Raw genomic sequence first — 25,603 nt, forward strand, 5'->3', positions numbered from 1 at the left:
ACTCATGGTAAGGCGTTAGATTAGCCCAACAATGCAAATGGCAGGTATACTAGTAATGAAAGCAGTCTTGAAGCTGAAATGGTGATGGCAGGAAGGCTCTAATAATCTTATTCTCCACTCATGTTTTTTTCGTTGTCCTTGGGGATTGCTGGGATATTGCTGTGGACTGCTGCCTTTTAAAATGCTTTATTAGTTACGATATTCAACACTGTAATTTGCATTCTTCACCATCATGAATACTGGCTTACTTCCTGACAAATGTTGTCCTTCCTTCTGTTCTGCCAATTCTCTGGGGGGGGGGAGGAAAGAACCTGTAATTTTTTTGGAGGACAGAGACTCTGTTTTCAGTCTGCTTTTTTTCTACTAGCTTTAACTTACTCTCTTGCCTGTCAAAGCAATTCCATGCAAGGACTCAACAATTTCTTCCAGAAGACTGATAAAATAGGAGGTAATCTCACTTTTCCTAAAACCTCTGGTATCTTTCTCTACATAGCTTGTGTCACTTGGCTGTGTTCAGACTCCAGCAGGCCTTACTTTTTTGTCTATCTGTCTGTATTTCTAATGGCGTAACTGGATCATTTCTTTCATACTGTAGAAAAAACAAATCAGTCATACAAGTGACTAAAATACATTTTATACTGTTATTGCCTGAACTAATTGAAAAAAGTTGAAAATAATGAGGTAGTTGTTCAAATTTAATATCTGTAGATTTAAGAAGTATCTAGAACAGAGAGGGTGGTCTGATTCACCTTTTCTATTTGTTGTATTCTGTATTAGGCTGTTTATTTCCCTTAACCCTTTCATAGGAGCATTAGCCACAATGTCTTTGGGACTGTGTCAGTATGAATCAAGTGCTCCTTTGTGCCTTTGGGTTTCCCTGGATTTCACTTTAATTGTTTTCCAGCAGTTTTCAGCCTGACTCCAGTTTGGTTGACGTACAGCTAGCCTATCTTTCTTCTACAGGTCTGTGTTGTCTAAAAAAGGTACCGTATTTCTTAATGTATCTAAAACCTTCTTCTTAGCATCACCATCTCATTCATACATGGAGACTCCACATCTCTGCCTGCGCTTAGCATATAGAGCTCTTAAGTCTGGTCCTGGGCTTTGGTGTTGATCACCTGAATTGAGCCTCCAGAATGCCCCTTGGGCACTTCCCTGTGTTGCCAGTACTGATACAGACTGACCATTGACCCCGTTCTTTCTTGTGAGCTGTTGGGAGATCCCAGGTCTACTCTCTTTGCATCGGACAGGCAAGATCCTGTGTAGTCCTTCCTCTCCAATCTCTCAAAGCCAGATAGCTCTGTGCCTGATAAAGCAACCCAGAGCTTAACATCTGCTAGTTTTTTGGAAAGTTTCATTAGTTTTGCTTGTCTTTAGCTTCAGTGATTAAGATTGCTCTCTTCCTACTGTTCTGTGCCCTTTTAAAGATGCATAGCAGTGAAGTAAGATGAGATAAACTGAGGAGTAAATCTGTGCCTGTGTATGGAATTGTGACCTGATGAGGGCTCCCAGTGCACTCTGCCATCTTTACTGACCCTGTTCACTACACGTTTCTGGTTATTTAGCTTCTGCCTTTTGTCATGTTGTACCCTCCACTACAGCTGTGCCCAGCCCCCATGGGGTCAAGGGGATCAAGGGACCACCCTGCAGACCTCTCAACATCCCACCCTCTCACGTTCTCCGCAGCAGCCACTTGGCAAACACTCTCTCAGAGCAGTCTCAGCAAACTCCCACTTATGTAAAGCACATGGCTACCAAAGGAACCAGGTCAGACCCAAACTCACCAGTCTTGTTTGTGTGGCGAATATGTTCCACCCCCCTCCTGTAACCAATCTAGCAGAAGTTTGGCTCAGGCTCCAGAGGAGGAAAAGGCTTGCCTGCAGCTTGGCCAATTACTCCTCCATAAAACTCACAAGGAGCAGAGTGACAGTGAACACCAATAAGGAGCCCTGTCTGCAATTCTGACTATGAGTCAACCACTTTGGTCTCATAAATATGACAGCCTAAGTGAGCCTTCTTTGAGCTCTCCCTGCTGGGCAGGGCGGTTGCATGGCAATGGTCTCCCTGTGTGCTGGGGTGCCTCTCAAGCAACGAGATCTCTGATCTCTTGCCAACGACAGATGCTGGCGAGCCTCATTTGAATGCTTCTTGCACAGGAGCTGTACTGCACACCCCACAATCCTCCTCTTTAACAGGGATTAGTTGTTTAGCCTAGTTAAGTAACATTTTAAATATAATCATTTACAGTTATGTTATTGTGTGATTTAGTACGCTCTTTGCTTTGCTTTCTTAGGATGAGTAGCAAAACTTACTCTGAAGCACTAGACCACAAGCTGGGAATTTTCAATTAAAAACTTTCCCAGCGCGTACGACCTCTTCAGTCAAAACAAGGCCTCCAAAGTCAACGAAGCCCAGGAAAAATAAAGGGGCTCCAAGGATACAGATCGTCAACATGAGCTGCACCAAGACAAGATAATGACCTGTCTGAAAGACAGCGTAGGAATCCAAAGAGGAACAAGACTCCAGACCCAACTATTGCTGCTGGACCAAACCTTCACACGAGGGGTGCATGAGATCTGTAAGGGGATCATTGCCCAAGGATGTCTTTGTTCAGGTTGGCCTCTCTCCCTGAAGTTGACCGTGTAGCTGTATCCCTCTATTAAATTATTTATTTTATGAAAGACAATGCCTGAGAGTCTTTTGTGAAACTTCAGACTTCTGCACAAACGTAAAACTAGACGTCCAGACGGATGGATCTGATGCCCGAGAGCTTGCTTGGTGCAACCTCAGATTTGAACTCTGGAGCGAACTCATGCCAGATCCCCAGATGGGAATGTAAGTGAATTGGGGATAAGCGCTATGAACATAGGGAACCGGATGTGCACGTATAGCCCTTTGGCTATAAGCACATGCAATTCTTTAGCTATAAAGATGTACAACCCCATTTTCCCTTACATATTTGCTCCATGCAGTAAGAAAGAGCATGACCTTGTCATTGAACTCTGTTAAGTCGTACTTCAGTATTAGTATTATTTAAAAAACTCACTTGGGGCAGCATGCCTTCCCACCGTTCCTGTCTTTCCTGGGCAAAACAGTTATGCCACTTGCCCTGTTTGACTGCCCTTTCTTTACTACATGTACTCCCACCACAGAGACAGAAACAGTCATCCTGTTTTGTTTGGAGTACACAAATACTGTGTGATGTCTGGATATAGCATCCATCTGTATTTTGCAGATGCATCATGTCTGTCTTGTGTTGGTTAAGTCTGGGACACTACATGTACAGTGACATGGTCTGTATGACTACTAATCATCAGGAAATTGTAGTGGGATGTTGCCACAGAGAGTGTTCTTTAGCATGTCCGTGTTTTTTTGGAGCACATGTTTTAAAAGATACAATTCTTATTTTGCCTGCTTCACCCAAACATTGATGCATTAATAGAGGAAGGGAACACTGCAAGGAACATCGTGTACAGGTCAGCAGAATTACTATAATACTTGGAGAAAAAGCTGCAGGTATCAATACTGTCTTACCAAATGTTCTTTTACTTCACTTATAAAAAATTTTATCTATTATCCTTATTTTCATCCAGTACAGTTCTCTAGTGTTCATACTAGATTTGGCTGAGTTCGGTATTCTCTGTCTGTAATTTAATCTAAAGAAAGAAAATAGGTTGCCACCACACTAATTTTTTCCTGACTGTGACAGGCCTCTGTAATAGGAGAGAAAAGATATCCTTTTGTTTTATTCTGTTTTTAAAATGCAATCAGTAGAAGAAAAGGATCTAGTTAAAGGAGATACTAAAACACCCATGCGCTTGGCAAAGCCTGATACCGCATGATGTGGTACCAGCTTCTGAAGACTTATTTTGATTATTTTAAGCATTTAAGAAAGTAAAATTGCACTCCAGATTCCAAAGGAGCTGAAAACCACTGAACCACTCTGAATTCTGTTTCTCCAGTAATCTCTTAGGGACTAATGTTGACAGATCTGAATAAGTAGTTGTCTTGGAATACCTTATAGTTGATGGGGCTAATGTGAAGGTCAGACATGGTTGGTTTGCAACCAAAAATGCAGGTTACAATGTCAAAGGTGTTTCAACATGATAGCGTCTAAACCAAAGAAATTATACTTGGAAATGTCTAGGAAGGGCAAATAGAGCCTCTGGAACCTATATACACTGCTGCTATTTGGTGGTTTCTTCGTTTAATGTCATGTAGAGAACTAACAAAGATGGTAGCTATTTGCATAATAGTCTGTTAATAATGCTACAATTATAAGAGTATCTTAGCATCATTGATGAAGTATGGCAACACTCTCTGTCCATACATTGTGCTGTTTTCAGAGAGTAGGTAACTTCGCAGTTCCAAGAGGGAGGTTGTGGAGAGGTGGGTGCTGACCTCTTCTCCTGGGTGACGGGTAGTGGGACGGGGGGGAATGGCCTCAAGCTCCACCAGGGGAGGTTCAGACTGGACATCAGGAAAAAATTATTCACAGAAAGGATCATCGGGCACTTTCAGAGGCTGCCCAGGGAGGTGGTTGGGTCACCATGGCTGGGGATATTTAAAAGACAGGTAGACGAGGTGCTCAGGGATATGTTTTAGTGGCAGATAGGAATGGTTGGAGTTGATGATCCAAGAGGTCTTTTCCAACCTGGTGATTCTATGATTTCCCCCATGGTAGGGAGATGGATTAAGAGCAGTGAATGTCTTTCCAGGCTTTCTCAACAATATCTCAGGAGAAGGGAAGCACTTTATCTCAAAGTGAGACTGTTCTTCTATCAGAAAGCAAAGCTGCCTCCCACATTTATGGAGAGAAGGGCTATTGAATTCTGTGTTGCTGTAGGACTTATTCTTGTTCTCCTGCCTGTGGGCATGAGGAACAGTGTCAGCATGCCTATATACATATTTTTATCACAGTCTGTTCTAACTTTTGGCTTTCCTTTTCATAGCAGATAACACCAGAGTCAGGTCACTAACCCTTAAGGTATTTAAAAGATGGGTAGATGAGGTGCTCAGGAACATGGTTGAGTGGCAGATAGAATGGTTGGGCTTGATGATCTAAGAGGTCTTTTCCAACCTAGTGATTCTATGCTTCTATGCTTCTAAGAATCTGATACTGGAAAGAGAACTTATTTGATTTTTCTTTGGAGGAATGGAGAGAAACCTGGTTCAGGTCAGTCCCTCGGTGAATGAGGTGAGTTAGGCTGCCTGCAGGCAGTCTGCAAGGCTTCCCTATGGACTGCAAGACAGGCAGACTTTGAGACTGCTTCAGTCATCTGTCAAGGCCGTCCTCATATACTGTATAGTCATATCTATCCAGTAATACTAGCCTGAAAGAATGAGACCACTCCTTTTTTAAATTGTTGCAAACTGGCTCTATAGGCATTCTGTGCTTTAGTGTGAAAGTAGATGATCTGTGAAACTGGTATGCCTGCTTGGGATGAGATGGCTATCTTATGCTGCCACAGGGCAGAAAGAACGTGTAAACCCAAGCAATAAGAATACCCTGAGTGTGAACTGATTCTAAACACATCATACTGCAAGTAAATGGCTCTATGCAGTGTATGTTGGAGCCTCAGGTGGCGAAAATGCTATTGCATTTCCATGTATTTTCAGTTGCTAGCATAAAGTACAGCATGATCAATATAATGTAGCAATGACTCTTGAAATACAGTAGTTTTTGTCTAATTATTTCTTTTAAGGAATAGAATTTCTCAAATACCCCTGTTTTATTTTTGACAAGGACTGAATGTGTTTGGTTTAACCACTAACTTATCGAAGCACGCTTATGAAGAACGGTGCAATATATGGGATCTAGTCATCTTGTCATATTTTAAAGACAGGATTTCTGGGAGGGATAGGAAATCATACTGAAAGGTGAGCTTTCCTGTTTAAAAAAAAATATCCATCTTTGAACACATTTTTGCTTTGCTAAGTAGCAGTTGGTCTTTCTTCTTATTCAGGCAATATATTAGCTAATGTATATGTAATCATTTATAAACCATGTTTACACACAACTTTGCATTCGTTTATATAAACTTGCTTTAAAAGATCACTCTTATTCAGTGTCAGCACATCTGTTCAGATTAAAATGAAATTAGGGTTCAAATGTTTTTTTGCACCTGGTAATGGAGTAACAGCCATCATGTGCTGGAGTGGCCATTGAATTGGACTACCACACCTGGGGACAATTATATCGGCATACTGTGCTGAGGTTTTTTGGTGCCTGGCCTTATTGAGTGACAGTAACCACTTAGTTTGATCTGATAGCACAATCATTTATCTTGAGTTTTGAAACTTTAATCGTTAAAGTTGTTTAACATCTTTAATTTCACACAGGGAAGCAATTGCCAACAATGGAAAAATCTCCCCTACTTTCCCCTGCCTTCTCCTACCCCTTGTTTTGTAACCTTTAGGTTAACACCGAGGGAAGAACAAAAGAGTGATTGTCGAAGTAGGTGATGAGTATGTGAAGGTAATAGCAGAAGCACATGATTGTGGTGTTCAGGTAAGCCCACACAGCTGAAGTTGTCAGTGTTATGAGTGAGTTTTGACTGTGTGTCCTGAGAAGCCGTATGGATGGATGTTCACCATCTCCTGGGTATCAGGCTTAGGGTGTCACCCAGAAGAATCATGATCTGGTCTTGCAAAATTGGTGAGAAGTGACCCCCAGAGGTAACCTGGCTACTTACAGAACCATCTGATCTCATCTCAGTACTCCCATTTCTGGTGTCTCATTCTAGATGTTGACCAGGCTGTACCTTTGGAGGATCTAGAAATCAACTTTTCATTTAAATAAAAAACACACACGCAAAAAAACCCACTTCTATTTTCCTTCAGGTAAGTTATTTTTAAAATAAATTTTGGGTTGCAAAATGATTTACTACACTGGAAAAGTATTACTTGGAAAATTCCTGCTGGCTATTGAGTGCTTTCATTTATTCTGATTAATCCAATAATACTACTGTGTGGAATGATTCTGCTACGACTTGGGGAGTCTTTTGAACAATTTGCTGCTGCTCCGAGGGTTCCCAAAAGGTTTCTTATAAACTGAGACCCATCACAGGGGCATGCAATTAAAAAAAAAAACAACAAAAAACCCAAGCTTTTTTTAACTCTTGACAGTTGGAAAGCCTGTAAAGAACTGCAAGAAAGAGTGAAATCTGGCTGTAGATATGGAGGCGAGTTACAGAAAATTAGTTTGGTCTATGGAGAAGTTAGCAATCAGACTGAAGAGTTTCCTCACATCTCCTTTTTCCTGTGACCTTATAACTGCGTCTTTTCACCTGAACCTCCTGAGTGCAATCAGATTTTTTTTTATAATTGTTTTCTTGGCAGGGTGACTACTGCTCGAACAGCAAGTAATAGCAGTCACAGATACTAGCTAGTAATGTGTTAGTAGTTAGCAGGGAGCATTAAATTATAGACCTGTAACTGAATCAATACTCGCCTAAGAAACACACGCTAGAAAGTGCCATATATTTCAGTGAAGCATTGGGGAACCTTGATTTGATCTCAAGTGTAAATGAGAGTTTTTGATTTGCTGTATTTTAACTTTCTTTCCTGTTAGGAAACCAGCCATAGAGACAGCTAGCCCAGCTGGAAAAGAGAAGGAGCTTGTCTGGACCAAATGAAAAAAGAAGCTCTGTATGGGTTAAGAGTAGATCCTGTGTGAGATATTTGCCATCTTTTTAATGTTTCTCTCTTGAGGAGGAAAGTGGCAGCATACAATGTTTAATCTCTTTAACTGGAAAATAAAGTGACGTAGGTCTGAGATCTAGCCAAGGGACAGGACAAGGGATGGTAGGCAGGTGCAGCTGTAGCGTAGCTGGTACCAGGATGCTGTGCCCAGGTCAGAGGTTGAACACAGCTGCTGGAGCCGTGGGGAGAGGCAGAGGGTCCCGGGTGGGGCCAGTAGTGGCCACTGAGGCCCTCATAGTCAGCCTGTGTGAAATTTGCTTTTTTGCCTAACTGTAAAAAGCATGAGTGCAAGATTGATGTTAACACATGACACTGTCTGTGTGAGAATGTCTGTAACCCTACTGTAAGCGTTTGTGGCAGTGGTCAGTGCTTCTCTGAAGACCTTTCTGGCAGAGAGGATGGCTTGCTTTCTGCCTTTCTTGCCCAGCCTTGCCCCATCTACATCCCCACTTTAAAAGCTGAGAAAGTGCTAAGGTAACTTGCTGAAAACCCATCAGGCAGTGCAACCAGTTTTGTGATACACTTCCATCTCCCTGCTCTGGTCATTCAGGCACGGTAAGGGAAAAGAATACTCTGCTATCCACAGCATCTCACACCCTCTGGTACCCGGTATGAGGCAGCGACTGAAATCTCGGTGTGGCTGTTAGCACAAGCTGCACCGCTGAGCCTGGGGCAGCACAGCTGGTGACGTCGTGTGGGCACCGAATACTCCTGCTTTCTCAGTATTTATCACGAGGGCCGAGAGAGATTTTTGTGCTCTGTACCCTAAGAAGCAAAGTCATACACTAGGGAAGAGGTGATATGGAAAGGCAGTGTTACAGCGAGGTGCAGAGAGGAAGGGTGTTGGGGTGGAAGAGGCTGCTTCTGCGTAGAAGTATGTGCAAGAAAGAAGCAGATGGGGTTATTACTCAGAGCCCTGACGTGTTGGTGGTGTTTCAGTAGGAAAGAAGAAGGTTCCTGTATTTTGTTCTGTCTGGAAAAGAAACATTTTGCTGATTTACTATCAGCTATTGCCATGAATCATCGTCTTTGGTAAGGTAAATGAAGCTAATGGTCTTCTTATTTTATGTGCTATTACACCAGGTCATGTGCTCTTCTGTGGGTTTTAGTTCACGCTAAAGACCTTGATTACTTTCATGAAAGTTTTAATAGGAAGATTTATATGGAAGTCAGTCACCAGAGCAAAATGTTTTCAAAATAGAATAAAAAGGTGCTCAAAAGTTCTAGATGTGACTTAATAACTGGCTAACCTTTTATATATTTATTGCTGCTAACAAGGACATCAGCCTATATTTGTTTTAACAACTGAGTTCAAAACTGTTGGCAGATCTGAGTTTTCCTTTATGTGTCCAACTTAGACCTCAGAACTGTAACAAAGTATGGGAGCTTGCTTTGGTTTTCCTTGCACAACTGAGTAGGTGTCAGGAAACTTGGTGTCATGCCTGGAGCATTGGGACTGCTCTGTCCCATCTGTGTGGACACCAGATAAAGTGAAGTGTTCTGAAGTGTTTACCATCCTGTATAAAGTCACAGATGCAATTTATGCTTAAGAAACAATAATTCAGACTCCGCATGGATGTTTCTTGCCAAACACAATCTTTGTGGCATGTTGCAGTACTGACAGGGCTCATTTTGTACAGTCTTTTTGTTCCAGTGGAGTGATGAAGTTTGGGCTAACCTAAGGTTTCTAAAATAAGAGATGTAGGCCTGCCTTTCTAGTGTTGTTAAAACATTTTTCTGCATTTATATAGGTTTTTATGAGAAAGAAAATTTTGTTCTTTAGAAAACATTGCCAAAGTTGTAAATTTGCAACTTCTCCTGGGTAAAAAAGAGGTTGTCTTTAATCAAGTTAGTTTATTTTCAGTGACTTACCCGTAATTCAGTTGAGTTAGTGTGATTACTTAGTATTCACATTTGTCATAAACTCAGCTTTATTTTGCATTCCGTTTACTTGCATTTCAGTAAATGTAAGAAGTATCCTACCAGGCTTGTGCTAGACCAGATAAAAACCAGCTCTTGTAAATAATAATAGAGATCAAAGTGTACTGACTCCTGTGTCCAAGCAAGGTCTGCCTTTAGCCTGAAGGCTTCTCTTTCTCTCCCTCTTCCCTCCCAGTCTTTGCAGTTGGTTTAATAAAAGATACTGCCTGCCATACCGTGTTTGCCTCTCATTACTTTGTAGAGCTGAGTGTTCGTTGTACTGAAATGGTAGCTTGAGATTAGATTTTTTTCTGCTTTATCCTCTGATAAGATCTCACCTGTAGAGCAGTTCCATGAAATATACATGACTACTCCAATATAGCTTTAGTAATAAGTATTGAAAATGTTTTTAAAAATAAACCAACCATGAACAAATCAAATAAGGTAAAAATGGAAAACTAATAATTAAATTGAGTTAGTAATATTCACAAATGTAACACTTGGCAGAAAAAGGATGCATTTAGGCAAAAACCAATACCCACTAATATCTGTTGTAGCCAACAGACAGCATGAAAACAGGTTTTTTTAAAAGACTTGTTTTTAAATGTGATAAGGAATCCTTACAAATGAATAAATGACTCTAAGAGTATATATGTGGAGAAAGAAGAGGAGGCTAGCATCTCTTCTTCAACATTTGTTCTGTTTCCCAGCAACATTAAATTGGTTAAACAATAAGTTAACAAGACAAAAATTAGGATAGAAGAACAGGAATAATTTTGGTGCCTGCTTCATCGAATTACAGTTTTTATGTATTTTCAGAGCAGTGTGATTCTGGTAATTGCATTATCAGTGCTCATTTAAATGTGATGTTTGAAGGAAATGCGAATTTAACCAGATAATGCTTTCTGATTCCTGTTAGGCTGCAGAAAGGAACACTGGGGTATAGTAATGCCTGTCACACTGAGGTGGTGTTAAGTGATGTGAGGAATGAACCATTGACACAAGAAGGCTCTGCTGGCGGCTTGGGTCAGGTCCTTTGTTGCAGAGAGAGTTAAAAATTATGATCAGATCAATCAAATGCTCTTGAGTTTGTGCCTCTGGGAGGCTAAAGCTGAACATTTATATCCCTGATGGAATTTGAACTTGGTATGTGTGATATATGTACAGAGGGTAGTCTCTGCCTCTTTCCTTCTTTTTTTTTTTCCTTTTGTATTTCAGGGAAAAAAACCTGCCTCCCTCTTTTATGGGTGGCATTACTCTTGCATATTAACCTCAGGAAGGAGTTGAAAGAGTACAGGAAAACTGTCCATCTTCTTCTCTTCCTTCAGTTGTTTATATTGGGGAGAATTAGAGGTGACCTGCAAATCCTGCTTTCCCATCATTGCCTGTGGCACAATCTTCGCAAGGCTGAGAAGGCGGAAAGTTCATGGAAGTGAGTATGGGGACAGGCAAAAGCATTGACAGTGGCCTGCCTGATGGATGAAGAGTGGCTTCAGGTTTCAGTTTTGGATTTTGTTTTGGTTTTAGCTTTTCTAAGTAGGTTTATTTATAATGTAAGTCTCATTGCGTCTCCTACAGAGACTCTATAATCTCAGCAAAGCAAAGCTAGTTGTGCAATGTTTTACAATGGATTCATAAATCAGGCAGCCTTGGATCAGTGGAATGACCAAAAAAAAGATATATAAAAATGCTCCCCAATTAAGTCTGCTCATTTCCAAGGAATGGAAATGGTCCTTTGAGTCGTTTTACAATTCTCTTAGTGTATGGCATTATGAAATTTATTTTTAATTTCCATTTTCTTTGCAGAGTATCACTATCAAATCACATTAAAACAGAGCCTTGAGAGAGTAGTGTCTTCCACTGACATTTGCAAGGGAGCTCCCTGTACACTGACAGGCACATCTATGGTGTGTGGCTTCAAAACATTGCAGAAGCTACATGAGTGCCATTGATATTGTAATAGCCATATGGCAGAATTCACTAGCCAAGTATTTGGCCCAGAAGAGAATTGCTTTTCTTTTTACAAAAAACCCAAAGGCATACACTTTGCAAATGGCATACAAAATAATTGATGCATTGTTTAATTTAACCACTTAAACTCAGAAAAGGCTATTGGCATACTGGCAGTATTTGCTGCCCTGTACTGACAGCTTAAGACTTACAAGTACACTTTAAACTGCACTTCAGTAACAGTAATTATTAATGTATATACAACTCAGACATTACTATTGCATTGATTTATATATACACAAGATGATATATGAAATATTTATCTAACTATTGTCGTCAGTTGCATCTCTTTACTAGTATAGTTTGCCAATAAAGCCTGAAATGGTAAATTAACTTTTCCGTTGTTGAAGTACCAAGAGGTTTTCATTTGTTTGCTGTTGGAACACAGAGTCATGAACAAAAAATGAATAATCTTCACCAAAAATAATTGTACAGGAATTGGGGAATTGCTACGTCATCCAAATTCTGCTTTAGGATACAGGTGGGACACCCTTACTCTCCTCAGCGTGCAGGTTCCACTGTGGTCTGTTGACCTAGAATGAGTCAAGGTTAAACAACATGTCTTTGAGTTCCTATGTAATGTTTTTTTTTTTGCATCATTATAGTGCTGTTTTTGGAAATTAAATTTTTATTGAGTAGGCTCCAGAGGCAATTGTAGAGTCAATAAAATGCTATGAGGTGTTTGTTTTTTCTTTCTTTACTTTTAATCTTGACTGTCTGCTGTTTCGATTCTAAGTTTGTTACCTTACTGATAAAGTCTTCCTCTACTATGCTTTTAGAAAAGAAACGTCTGAAGGCTCTTCTCATACATTAAAGCTTTTAGAGCTGCGTCATCATTTGTGGCCCTCTTTACAGTGTTAGCACAAAGGTCCAAATGTATCATGGACATGGAGCATCCACAGGTTTCTCTGTACAAAGGAGTGGCTTGGCAGAACAGAACAGAGGGTTGTCATAGCTCCCTGTGCTAAAACATTTTTCTTTTCCTAGGACAGCACTGGAACATTGCAGTCTGTCAGTAATAATTTTTTTTTTTTTTTTTTTGAAAAAAAGGAAATGGGATCACTTTGGCAGAATCCATGTTTCATTCAGACTGATCTTAGTGTTTCTGTTGCAAATCTTGATAGACAAATCTCTAAATGCCTCAGTTAAAGGACTGGCACATTTTTTATGTGTTTAGGTCACTAGTTGGAGTATGCCAAACACCTGTGGATAATGGCTCTGCTAGCTTGGAATGGCTTGGAATGGCTCTGCTATCTTTCAGATTTGCAATAGCAATTTTCCAGGGACTAGTAAAATACGCAAACTTTATTTTGCTCTTCATATTCACCCTGAAGAGTGCAAAATGTGTATATTTTCCTTTTTTAAGTTAACAGGACTAATTATGTAGCTATTACTTGCAATTGAAAATTTAGCATCTAGCCAGTGCACATCTTTCTGTTTCTTCATGGAAGAGCTGAAATTGCTATAGATTTTTGGCATACATTTTTGTTGATACTTCATTTGCAGAAGTCAAGAGGAATTGCTTGATTGTTTTTATTTTCTGTTTGTTTCCGTATGGTGTAGAGATCTTAAACATTTGTCGTGCGCCGACAGTGGATGATTCAGTACAAGAGGTGCAGTTACACAAATATATCGTGCATACATTCCCAAGCATTGTGACATGGTTGTAGGAAAAGGTTTTGTAGGAAAGCAAAAGAGAGAAGTGGACTTGAAATGTAGAAATACAAAAGACTATTGCTGAAATATAAATAACACATACCTTGTTTGGTAGTGATAAGAATTTTCAGTGTTTGTTGAGTTTGTTTGAGTTTCAGAGTTTGTTTGTTTCAGTGTTGAGTATCTTTTGCTGTGCCCAACGACTTATGAAGTGCAAATGCGGATGGCTAATTTTTTTATTTCTAATGCTAGAGGGAAAATATGAGACTTATAAAACCCCATTTGTATTATCTTCTTTTTCCAGTAGATTAGTCATCTGAATTCTTGATAGGTTAAAGGAAACCTATAATATTCTTTCCACACAGCAGGGGTATATTTTGGGTCAATGTTACACCATTTTACAGCTTGCTTTGCCCTCAGGATTATTTTATTGCTAAAGGGTATCCAGACCTAGAATTTTAAAATCCATTCTTATTCTTAAGGTCAAGAAAAATGTCAGTGTTTCTTCAGTCTGTGTAACTGAATCTGGTTCCCTTTATTTCAGTCAGTCCCGGGCGCTTGGCATGTCTCTCTGGATTTTGAGTCATCAGTCCTGATTAGATCAGTCTGCTACCTATATGCCTGTCTGAGGAGATACAGGGTATGGCTCAAGCTGAATTTCTGGTTTTGGTTTTGTTTTTTTTTTAACTAAAGGGAAGGGGTAAGCAATCATATTAGGTTTTCATAGTATTTTCCATGAAGGCATTTGAAAGACGAATTATTATTGCCTATCTCACTAAGCCAAATACTGTTCTGGGCTTAATAGTGCTGTCATGCAGAGACCGGACCTGGGAACGGCAGTGTCTCTTGCCGGGAGGATTTTGAGCAGAGAAAGTGGAACTCAGTTATTAAAAATGTGAAAGAAAGTAGATTGGAAAGTGGACACCTCAAAAGTCCCACAGTGGAGTTCTAAGTGGGGAACTGCAGAAAACTGAGAGAGAGAGAAAATGTGGGAAGAGTCAATAATAGTTTTTGTGAGTTAAATATTTGATCAATAAAATTTCAAATTTTACCTCAGGGGTCTATAAGTTTTAAGGAAAAAAACCAAACCAGACCCCCACCTCTTGCATTCAGTGAGATCTTGACAGTGAAGCACCTTGCCTGGCCTGAGGTATCCGACAGGAACATACCTCTTCCCTTGAGCAAGTTGGAAGAAATCTGATTTGGCTCTGTAGATTCATATTTTTTCAGTGAAATGACTCACTCTGGTAACTAGACAGAATATTTTTCCGTGTGATTTTTTTGTTGGTAGTATTTGATTTAGTGTCATGCTGATTTTTTTCAGTTTATAACTCATGGTGTTTTAGACATGCATAAGAGTTCCCAGCTCTTTTCTTCTTCCTAGCAAGTATTGTTTGAGTCCATTCACAGGGCTGGAAGTAGTGGAGAGAACCACTCATCTCAGAGGCGGCTCTGGAGGGAGGAGAAAAAGCTTGTTACTAAATATAACATAAATTATTCCCACTGTGTAGGATGTATTAAGCATATGTAATTTCTGTCTAAAGACATCTGTTTATAAAGAATCAAGAGCAAATATGCCCAGCTGGTGACCTGGTGAATAGCTGCATGGCAAACTATATGAAGAATGAATTTTTTTTTATGATAATTTCACACATTGGAGAAAGGGAAGCAGAGTCAAACCGATACAGAAATGACATCAGATCTGTCTTAGTTGTATAAAGAAAAAAAGGCACAAGACTGCCCAATAGGTCAGAAAATAATTTCTGCTCTATGAAATTGCTGTTACTATGGTGTCTTTCAGCTACAAACTATAATTTCAGCTGCAGTGGAGGATGAAAATTGGTGCTAATGGGTAGTAATTATTTTTTTTAATCGAAAGTGCAAGTTAGCCTCAATTACCAAAGCAAATATAGAGTCTGTCTTCCAACTACTAGTAATTACCACAGGCTTTTTAAATTGTGCTACTCTGTTAGGTATAATTAATTTTAAATTGTGTGTATTTCTGTTTTTTCCTCAATATGTAAGCCAGAGAAAATCAGCTAACCAGAAATTCATTCAAAGTGTCCTCTTGGTTGTATACTATTAGATAGTATAGATCTCACATATCTGCTATACAGCAATATGGCACAGCAACTAGTTTATTGTATAAGTTTTTCTTAATATCTTGAGTGAACAAATGGGAAAGTATTAGATGCAGAAGAAGTAATTTTACATAAGCATGATGATGGTGGACCACTTCCGTGCTGTGTTCTGGTCTACTAGGATTTTGTATGGATATGAGGGTGAAGGCAGGAGGGAGTGAGACTGAACAGCACAGGAGGTCATCAGGTCCAGAGCAGAAGGTGGAAAGTTGTGGCTTCTGGCTGCTGTGGATGCTGGAGCAGCTTGCAGCACAGGCCAAATGCTGGAGTTGCTCTAAAAGACGTGAGTTTTACCATAGCTTCACAAGTGCAAAGCTGTCAGTCCCTTCATGGACCTTGGCATGTCCCACAGAGCGGACAGGGTCCTGCAAGTTTTTCCTGGAAGAGTAGACTGGGGCTGATCCCGTTAAATGAAGGAATGTTGAGCTGCATCTGTGATGTGTAAAGTCACCTCTTGGTGACCACATCTCCTTAACAGCACCGACATGCCTTAATATGAATTGCAGATGCCTATTGGTGAAGTCAGACAAAAAAAGGAACATCTGAAGAGGTGTGACACAACATACGTAGCAAAGCGTCATGAATGAGTTTTTTAGATAAAACTTGTATTTAAATAAAATTGTGACTTCATTGAGTTTGATGACAAGGTCACGCTCTTACTAAATGGAGGAAATATGTGAGGGGAAATGGGGTTGTGAAGGTTTGGTCCAGCAGTAATAGTTGGGTCTGGGGTCTTATTTCTCTTTGGATTCCTTTGCTGTCTTTCAGACACATTGTTACCTTGTCTTGGTGCAGCTTGTGTTGATGATCTGTATCCTTGGATCCCCTGTATTTTCCTGGGTTTTGTTGACTTTGGAGGCCTTGTTTTGACTGAACAGGTTGTACGTGCTGGGGAAGTTTTTAATTGAAAATTCCCAGCTTGTGGTCCAGCGCTTCAGAGCAAGCATACTAAATCACACAACATTATAACTAAATGATTGGTTGACTTGTAGACAAATTTCATATAATAGAGTTGTGCACGAGGCTCCTGATTGGTGTTCGCTGTGTTACTCTGCTACCTGTAGGTTTCCTGGAGGAGTTCTTGCCCCAGCTGTCGGCAGGCTTGTTCCTCCTCCGGGGCCTGAGCCAAACTGGCTGCTGGTTTGGTTATGAGGGGGTAGGATGCATCCGTCACACAAGATTACCAACAGATGTGGCTATAGGCTCTTTACAAACAAAGAACTACTGGCACATACCATTATTATTTAAAAGCAAATCTTAAATGTATTTGCTCCCCGTGTGAAGATTGCTATTTACAATTAGATTCAGCACAGTGGTCAGGGAACTCAAGTAAATTGCTGTGTTGCTCGATATCACCTTGCATAAGAAGTGCTACTATTGCTACTATTGCATCACCTCAGTTGTTTCATGACATACAGGTTCAAAATGGTCCTTTTCCGAGGTACAAAAGCTATTCCTCTTGTACTATGAAGAACAGACAGATTGGCTGTTCAGAAAAATTACCTGTTTCACTTGCGTCCCTTTTAGTGTTTCAGTAAGAACATCAGATTTGCTCTCTGGGAGCGACTAGCACAAAGCCTGGTGTAAGAGAGGCCAGACGGTTCACTAGATGGGATACCTGGTTGGCAAAGGGGATGTAGGATCCAGTACTTCTGTTAATGATTTTATGTATGTTGATGATGTCGACACCAATATTTTTACCTCTTCTCTATCTGTTTCCTTTTTTATTTCTATTTCCTCTCTCTATAGAGACGTAAAAGCATTGTTCCCCATGTCATGGGGGACTTTCATAGGAGTCATGTAAACTCTTAGAGTTTAAAAATATTTGGTTTAATTTCTGCAATAAGTAAAACAAGCTGATCCCTTAGGCTCTATGATTCAAAAAGTTAATAACTTCGAAAAGATTTATATCCCTCATATGGTTAGCACAGTAAATCTGGACATTCTCTTTTTAGGTTTTTAATTTCCTAGCTTAGGTTTCAAAGGTAAAGCTATACCTTTGTCATATTTTCTTGATGTGAGAACAATCCAAGATCCTGAAGCTGCAGACACAATATTCTTTAAACATTTTTCCTTCCAAGGAGCTTGAAGAGTTTCAGGTTCTTTGAGGACATCGGTTTTAAAATAGAGGCAAGGAATTTGGATAAGTCAACTGTACTTCAGCAAAATAGGCAGGTTTGGTTATTTCCTTGATTGGCTAAAAATGATTGTAGTGGTTGCTGAAGAACTGTTTTTTATCAAAAAGGAGAAAATGATTGTCCCTGCCTAGACATTCTGTCCATTGAATAGGACAATAAGTACAAAAAGTGAAGTGGAAAAAGTGTCACTGGGTATGAAGAAGTGAAGAATTATCAGTGCAGCACTTTCTTATCTCCCTTCAGACAGGTATATCTGAAAGAAGTATAAGTGGGTATCCAAGACTTTTAGCATGATGTGGGTGCTTTAGAATCTGACTACAGACAATAAATTTACAAAATACTAAGGACAATGGTAAAAGAAGTCACAAATGGAATTATATTATTGATCATTTCCCATAGTGATTTTGACATTACAAATACCATCACATCACAAAAGTCATGCTTGCTGTAAGAACAACTTTAAATGCAATACTGCAACAAAAGTCAACAATTTACCTGTACCTGCAAGGAAATCTTATGTTTGCTTCCCAGAACTAAGTTCCTATGAACTTGCTCCTTCCCTAAAATCTTTTCTACTCTGTAACTACACACTTGGGAACAGAAACCGTGTAGACAAGTATCACACTCTCAATTGAAGGGCTTCTGATATAATTTACATCTATGTTGAAACACTCTGTACTGGGCAAGTTAGTGCATGGTGTAAGTCAGTTGGGCTCAGTTCGGTGAGCAGAGCGCCACACTGATAAATCTTTTACATATTTATACTTCTAAATCAGTACTTATCAAGTAAGTAGGAACATGTGAATGAGAATTACAAGAATAGGAGTGAGAAACATCTTAAAATTACGGAGATCACCTATTTCATGAAGGAGGAAAAAAAGGTTTGGTATACAGCAAACCTTGTTCCAATGTAGTCGCCTTGCAGCAGACACTTCATTTTGGATATGAAATATTTGGTTGCATATGTGCGCAAACTGAAAATGAAGTAAATAAAGCAGCAAATTAAGTTATTGCCCACTGTTTTTAACTGGAGTGCAATTGTTAATCTTATCCCTGGATTTTGAAGTTGGTAGCTAGAATGTTACAAAAGGTTAGATTTGGTCTCAGGAAGTTTACTTTGATGCCCGCATCAACAGTTTGTGTCTGGCAGTGAAATGCTAGCAGGGTACAACTTGGAAGAGAAGCAAAAATGTATTTTGCTGCTTTGAATCAGACTAATGCACTCTGATAACATGACTACTCAGAGAATGTTACTCCTTGCAGGTACAGTGAACTTGAAACACTATAAAGGTGTGAAGGACATTGTCCTGGCAGCATGCTGCCTTGGAGTGTTTTCGTGTTTACTTTCTCAGTGTGCTTCTGTGTGACTTCAGGTACTGTGTGGATGCTTATCTGTGATATTTCTCAATTTAAAAAAATGTAGAGGATCACTGGGAACAACCATCCTTTCAGTGTGAATACAGTGGAATTGGTACATGTACAGTACATGGATATGTTATTGAATGTTGATACTTATGATAATATAAGAGTATAAAACAAACTCTGACCTTGTTTTGCAGACATTATATGTGTGTTTGTTTCTCAAGTGTAAAGAACTACTTCTCATGCAGTGGTTACTTTTAATATTTCTCATTCCTCTGTTTAACTTGGAGAAATTTTCAAAGGCACAGATGAACCGGATGCTTAACTCCTGCTCATTCAGTCTGTGTACTGACAAAGTTACCAACTAACATCAGGTATAGTAAGATTTATTGGAGACATAGCTCATTCTCTGAGAGGACCAAAGATATACTTGTCCTTTTTAGAGAAAAACACTTAATCCTTTTCCTTTAGTGGTGGACTTCAGTGTGACCAGAATATGCTGTATCACATGTGACTGTTTGTAAGTGACACTCATGCCCCAGGCAGTACTGACTTAGAAGAACCAGCAAAAGGCTACGTTTTCCAGCTGCCTGTTCACTCTAGATTTCCCTGGGTGCCTCGCAGCTGGCCAGTACAATCCCATGCAACTTAGGAAGTTTGAATCCAAACTTATGTAGCCCAAGACCAGTTATCCAGCAGAAACACCCCCAAACTAATCCATGATAGAAAATAACAGCTTTGCCCACTGTGAGGATGTGCAACAGCCTAGCACAGTTGTAAGCCATGAACATTGGTGTTAGACTAGTGTCTTTTGACAGTGAATGACTAATACATACAGAACAGAAAAGTGCCTCTAGACATTGTGAAAAGATTCAGAGCACGATTGCTATCACGCTTGTTGAATTACCTTGTTGCCTGGAATGTTGTTATCCTCTTCTGTGGAAAGGGGTTATTGGGGAAAGTTGAGGAGCAGTGAAATAGGAAATGTAGCAGCTTTGTTCTGAAGTGTCTTAACATTCAATGCCAGGCAAAGTTTCTGGTGTAACGTTTTTCTCTGAGTGGGTGGCTTTGAGATGCGTGAAGGGAAATATTTGATTTGAAGGCATCAGAAGAAAGAGCTACCAGTCTATACCGAGCTGATCTGGTTCATCAGAGCAGCTTATTAATATACAAATTACTCATAGGTGTAAGTGGAAAAAGAATGTTTCCCTGAGGGATATTCACCCACTAATTTTCCAGCGTCCCAAGTGTCTGCTTATCCTTTTTTCTCCTTTCAGGCTCTGACTTTGTCTTTCTAAAGAGTTCTTCCTCATCTTAGAACTAATATCTTGTTTATACGCTTTATTCTTTCCACCTACGTTTAGGATCGCTCAGTACCAGAACTAATTTAATTTCCTTGTTACTCACTTATGTGATAATCTGTAGGAGTAATTCAACAGTTGAGAATCTGGAGTCTTGAATGAAGCTCATGTGTAGGAACCTGAAGAATAGCTCAGGACTTGTTTAGCAGCCTCTGAAGTATTAATGAAACCCCTCTGATTTCTTTTATTTTTCCATTCTGCATTTATATGCATTCTTGTTTTGGAACTAAGGTTATAAAATCAATGCAATTCAAACTAGATGAAAGACTTAAAACCAAAACAAAACAGACCACCAACAACCCAGAAAACCATCTTCTCCCTTACTCCAGGGCAGTGTAATAATATCTATTACTATGTGAGAAGTACTTCTTTAATAACCAGAGTCAGAGATCATTTTGAAAGCAAGTGGCTTGATTGACCTAGTATCTCCTAGCTAGTTAGGAAGCTTTAAATACAACTGATTAAATACTGTCTGTGGAATACATTGTCAAGTCAAAAGCACCTGCCAAAACCAGATGATGGTTCCATTCTTTAAAGCACATCAGGTAGTAAATACTGAAGTAATTATTTTGTCAGCTATCAAAAAGTAATTTGCATAAGACACATGACACAATGTGAATATATAGAAGAGTCATTCCAAATTACATTTTAGTACTATACCTAAATAGTAAATCTGTGAGGTAGACTTGAAAGTTAATAGTGCATGCTTCTATTGAAATGGTGCACTGTTTTATCAAAAACCTTACACTTGACTTTCTGATATTTCTTGGTACTTGTTACTTGGTATACACATTGGCCGCATGAACAAGTATGTGATCTCACTGGCATTTTATGCGGACAACCATAGGAAAAATCTCCTTGGCAAACAAAAACTTGGGGTTTTTTATTGGTTAGAGATAAAATCAAGCCAAAGAATGGTAGTGTCAATGAATTGGAGCGTGGGGAACTGCAGCTGCTTTTGGGTATCTGAGTCAGCAGCTGAACATGCCATTTTCTCTCATTGTATATATTTGTAGGTAGCCTATGAAAACACTAACAAACCTGACAGCCTCATAAATCAATTCCACTTCAACTCAAAAGGGCTTCTGGTAAGTGGCAACAATATACATTACGAACAATGTGCAGTTTTTATGTAGTCAACAGTAACTTTTCTTGGAGATAGGAAGCTAAACTTTCCGTGCTGTCCAGCTGTAGAAAAGTAAATGGAGTTGTTTTGTCAAGCAGTATTATTACGCTTGTAGCTATGCTTTTGTTGATTGTTGATACTACTTACACCAGAGGACCTGGACAAGCTGGAGAAGTGGACCTGCATGAACCTCATGAGGTTCAACAAGGCCAAGTGTAAGGTCCTACACCTGGGTCGGGGCAATCCACGTTTTCAATACAGGATGGGGGATGACGTGATTAAGAGCAGCCCTGCAGAGAAGGACTTGGGGGTGCTCACTGATGAGAAGCTCAACATGAGCCGGCAATGCATGCTCGCAGCCCAGAAGGCCAACCGTATCCTGGGCTGCATCAAAAGAAGTGTGGCCAGCAGGTTGAGGGAGGGGATTCTGCCCCTCTGTTCCTCTCTTGTGAGATCTCACTTGGAGTATTGTGTTTAGTTATGGAATGCCGAACATAAGAAGAATATGAAACTGTTGGAACGGGTCCAGAGGAGGCCTATGAAGATGATCAGAGGGCTGGAGCACCTCCCACACGAGAACAGGCTGAGAGAGTTGGGATTGTTCAGCCTGGAGGAGAGAAGGCTCTGAAGAGACCTTAGAGTGACCTTCCAGTACCTGAAGGGGGCTGACAAGAAAGCTGGGGAGGGTTTTTTTATGAGGGCATGTAGTGATAGGATGGAGGGGAATGGCTTTAAATTGGAGAGGGAAAGATTTAGACTAGGCATTAGGAAGAAATTCCTCACAATGAGGGTGATGAGGTGCTGGCACAGGTTGCCCAGGGAAGCTGTGGATGCCTCCTCCCTGGAGGTGTTCAAGGCCAGGTTGGCTGCGGCCTTGTGTAGCCTGGTCTAGCGGGAGATGTCCCTGCCTACGGTAGGGAATTGGAACGGGATGATATTTAAGGTCCCTTCCAACCCAAACCATTCTGTGATCTATTCTATGATCTACTCACTATATTTCCTGGAGATATAAAATAAAGGAGAAACATATTTTATCAGGATGACATTGGCCTTTACCATGTCATTACTGCTAGTGCTAAACACCTAGCTCACACCTGAACTATGCACAGAGCACAGCGGCATAATTTGGCTGCTCCTGAGAATTTCACTAATTCTCTAATACTTGTCAGTCAGGATGATTTTTTTCGTGGTGCACAGTGGACTGGATGACTGAATGCAGTATTTCTTCAACAGGAAAATCTGAACATAGTTTTACAGTCTCATGCACTGAGCTGTTATAATTTAATGACTAATGCGTAGTGTCTTGTGGAGAAGAGAGTTATTTAATAAACTACGTTAGAATTGATTAGCTGGGGAATAGTATCATCGAGAGAGATGTGCTCCACTTGAGATTTCTCTCCATTAGAAACATGAATAATTACTAGGGAGCAGTTGTATAAAGCATGTTTGCTTTCATTTCGTTGTTAGGTCAATTCATGAAAGGGATGAATGCTTTCTGAAAATAAATCCAGTGCCTTGTAATTTTAGAAAAAAACACTTGTGAAACCCTTGAGAAAACTTTGCATGTTTTTGTGCTGGTTTTATGATTTTTTTTAACTTTTAACTGAAACATTAGGAAACTTTCAGTTTCAATTGGACAACTCAATTAGAAATACATGATCTGTCTTTGGAGTCCTTCTGTGTGCATAAAATGCACTTTGAGCAAATAAGCGCTTCTGTGGTCATGTAGTGAGTGTCTGCGTTTCCTTCACTTATAGTATCATCTTTAAATTTTGTTAATTGGAAGAAACCGAAGCTGTGGGTGTTTTATGAAATTCAAGATAAGACTTCAATGTTAATGTTCATTTTTGCACAGTTTCAGTAAGCCTTTTTTATTTCCTGGTAGTACTCTTTTTTTTTCTTTTTAATTATTATTATTATTTAAAAAAACCTCAAAACATCTTGCTAAAGACAGGTTTTGAGAGGAGAGATCAAGCCTTATATTCTAAGTGTAAGTTTTCTGACATCCTAGTATGCAATAGAAGGGGCCCAGATCTACATGCGGTAAGGACAGATTGCTTCATTTATTTTTGTGCTGTTGCTGTGTGAGTTAGAATCACAGGGAAATTTGTGATGGGAAAATTATCTCTGTTATATGATATTTCTTTCTGAGATCTGGATAAAGTAGGATACAATCATAAAGGGAAAAAGTGTCTCAGCTAATGCTAGTTTCTCTCTGTACTTGTGCTTCACTGCCATCCATTTGTGCTTTTTGAAACAAGTGTATAGGTCTTGAATATCCAAAACAGTACGTTGCATTCTGTGTCTACTTATGTGAAATTATGTGCATCAAGTGTGGGGGTTTTTGGTTTTTTTTTGTTTTTTTTCTTGCCTGTTCAGTTTGTTTAATTACATGTTATTATGTGTAGATAAGATCTCTAGAAAAAAAATAAAAATAAAACAAATGTCTTCTGGATGTGGCTTCACACAGGCCCATCTGTGCCATTGAAATGGCCAGTGGAAAAACAAGCAAGCTGTTGTGATGTGCTTACAAACAAACAGGTTAAAACTATATGTTTATGTTTCCTTACAGTTCATTTTTATCTTTAAAAAACAGTGATGTGCTAGTTATTAACTTATGAGCACTTTAGCAAATGTCTATATTTGAATACTCGGGTTGGCTCATTTAATGCATTTAAAGCATCTAAAACCATGGTTTGAATATCATACTTGGGTATTGGCCTCTAAAATTCATTTGTTACTACACATTGCATGGAGATAGCTGGGGAGTCATCTGATTTGTAAAGTGACGAGCCATTACACAGACAGTTTAATTTGGACAGTGTGATGGTTCATATCAGTGACTCCTGGCAAACCCCAAACACGTATTTTTATTTGCAGTACTAGGGAACATTCAGATCTGTTAAAATCATAGTGGTTGGGTTTTGGTGGGGGGGTGTGCTTGGTTGGTTGATTTGGGTTTTTGCTTTGTTTATCCTTACTGTCTCTACTCACAGGTAACATCATGGTGCTGTGGTCAACTTGCAGAACATCGGTACTTAAATCTGTTACAAACCGATTCATTAAGAATTTGGCCTGCTCGGGGATCTGTGCCAGCCTAGTCTGTGTGCCTTTTGACATTGCTCTTAGTGCCAGCCCACACTGCTGCTGGTGGATCTATACAATGCTCTTCTGTAGAATTGCCAAGTTTCTGCACAAAGTCTTCTGCTCAGTGACCATCCTTAGTTTTCCAGCCATTGCTCTTGACAGGTAAGAGATAAAATTGGCCAGGATCCTTGATTTTTCTCTCTCCCTTTGAAGCCTTTTTCTTCCTTTTGTATTAGTCTTGTAAATGCTGTTTATTGTTGCATTATGCCGTTACATGAAAATATCTTATTCCAGTGCTTTGCTCACAGTACATACCTTCTTTCCAGGATGTACTGGGATAAATACTCTTCTCTGTACCTTTATTTTTCTGTTTCCTCTGATATCTCTGGGCATTTATTAAGGATTTTGAGTCTATAGATTTTTCTTCAGAGAAGTTTTTATCCTTTCTTTCTTCTTGTTAATAGTTTTTGTTCAGTAATGGAACTTGAAGCCAGATAACTTCAGAATACAGGCACAATACACATTTTTAACTGTGCAAGTTAAAAACCATGGCCCGTGAGATGACTTTACCAATGCCTGAGGGAGATTGTTCATCAATTTCAAATGTCAAATGTAGATTTGGGGGGGGGGGTTTCTGTGTTTTTTTTTTTGTTTTGTTTTTGGTTTTTGTTTGTTTGTTTGTTCATTTGTTTTTAATAACAATACAACCAGAATTAATTCAGAGGGGTTTTGTATGTAGAAGATCAGTCTAAAACAACAGTGGCCCTTTGGACTAAGTTTTTGGATTCCATTAATTTTGCTTGTTATTATTAGCTGTCACTAATCCCACCTAAATGCACAGCTCTATCATCTTTACAATTGCTGTAAACTGGATATTTTTAGGAAAGTATAGGTACTGTTTTAATACAGTTTACATTACAAAAATAGTTAATTCATATATGTTGGATAAAATTATTGTTAGTCTGTTGTTGTGTTGCACCACAGAATATGTTAGCTCTACAAAAACAAACCATATACCTCACAAAGTGATATGTCTCTAATGTCTTGATAAATACAGCATCACTATCTGTAATTCACACCAGCGCTGCGACTGGAACA

At 39.5% G+C, this 25,603-nt stretch overlaps 1 protein-coding gene across 3 annotated transcripts in view; it reads left to right on the forward strand.

Annotated features, from left to right (window-relative positions):
- Positions 1-25,603, forward strand: part of GPR176 (G protein-coupled receptor 176) — a 39,757-nt gene that overhangs the window by 10,413 nt on the left and 3,741 nt on the right. For 2 of the 3 annotated variants that reach the window (XM_009564676.2, XM_054068177.1), the window contains one exon: positions 24,415-24,667. In XM_009564676.2, the coding sequence (XP_009562971.1) occupies positions 24,415-24,667 (253 nt within the window). Of the gene's footprint in view, positions 1-7,651; positions 7,675-24,414; positions 24,668-25,603 lie in introns of those variants that run through there. The other variant, XM_054068178.1, reaches the window with a different exon arrangement.

This window comes from Cuculus canorus, chromosome 5 (genome assembly GCF_017976375.1).
Source record: "Cuculus canorus isolate bCucCan1 chromosome 5, bCucCan1.pri, whole genome shotgun sequence".
NCBI lineage: Eukaryota > Metazoa > Chordata > Aves > Cuculiformes > Cuculidae > Cuculus > Cuculus canorus.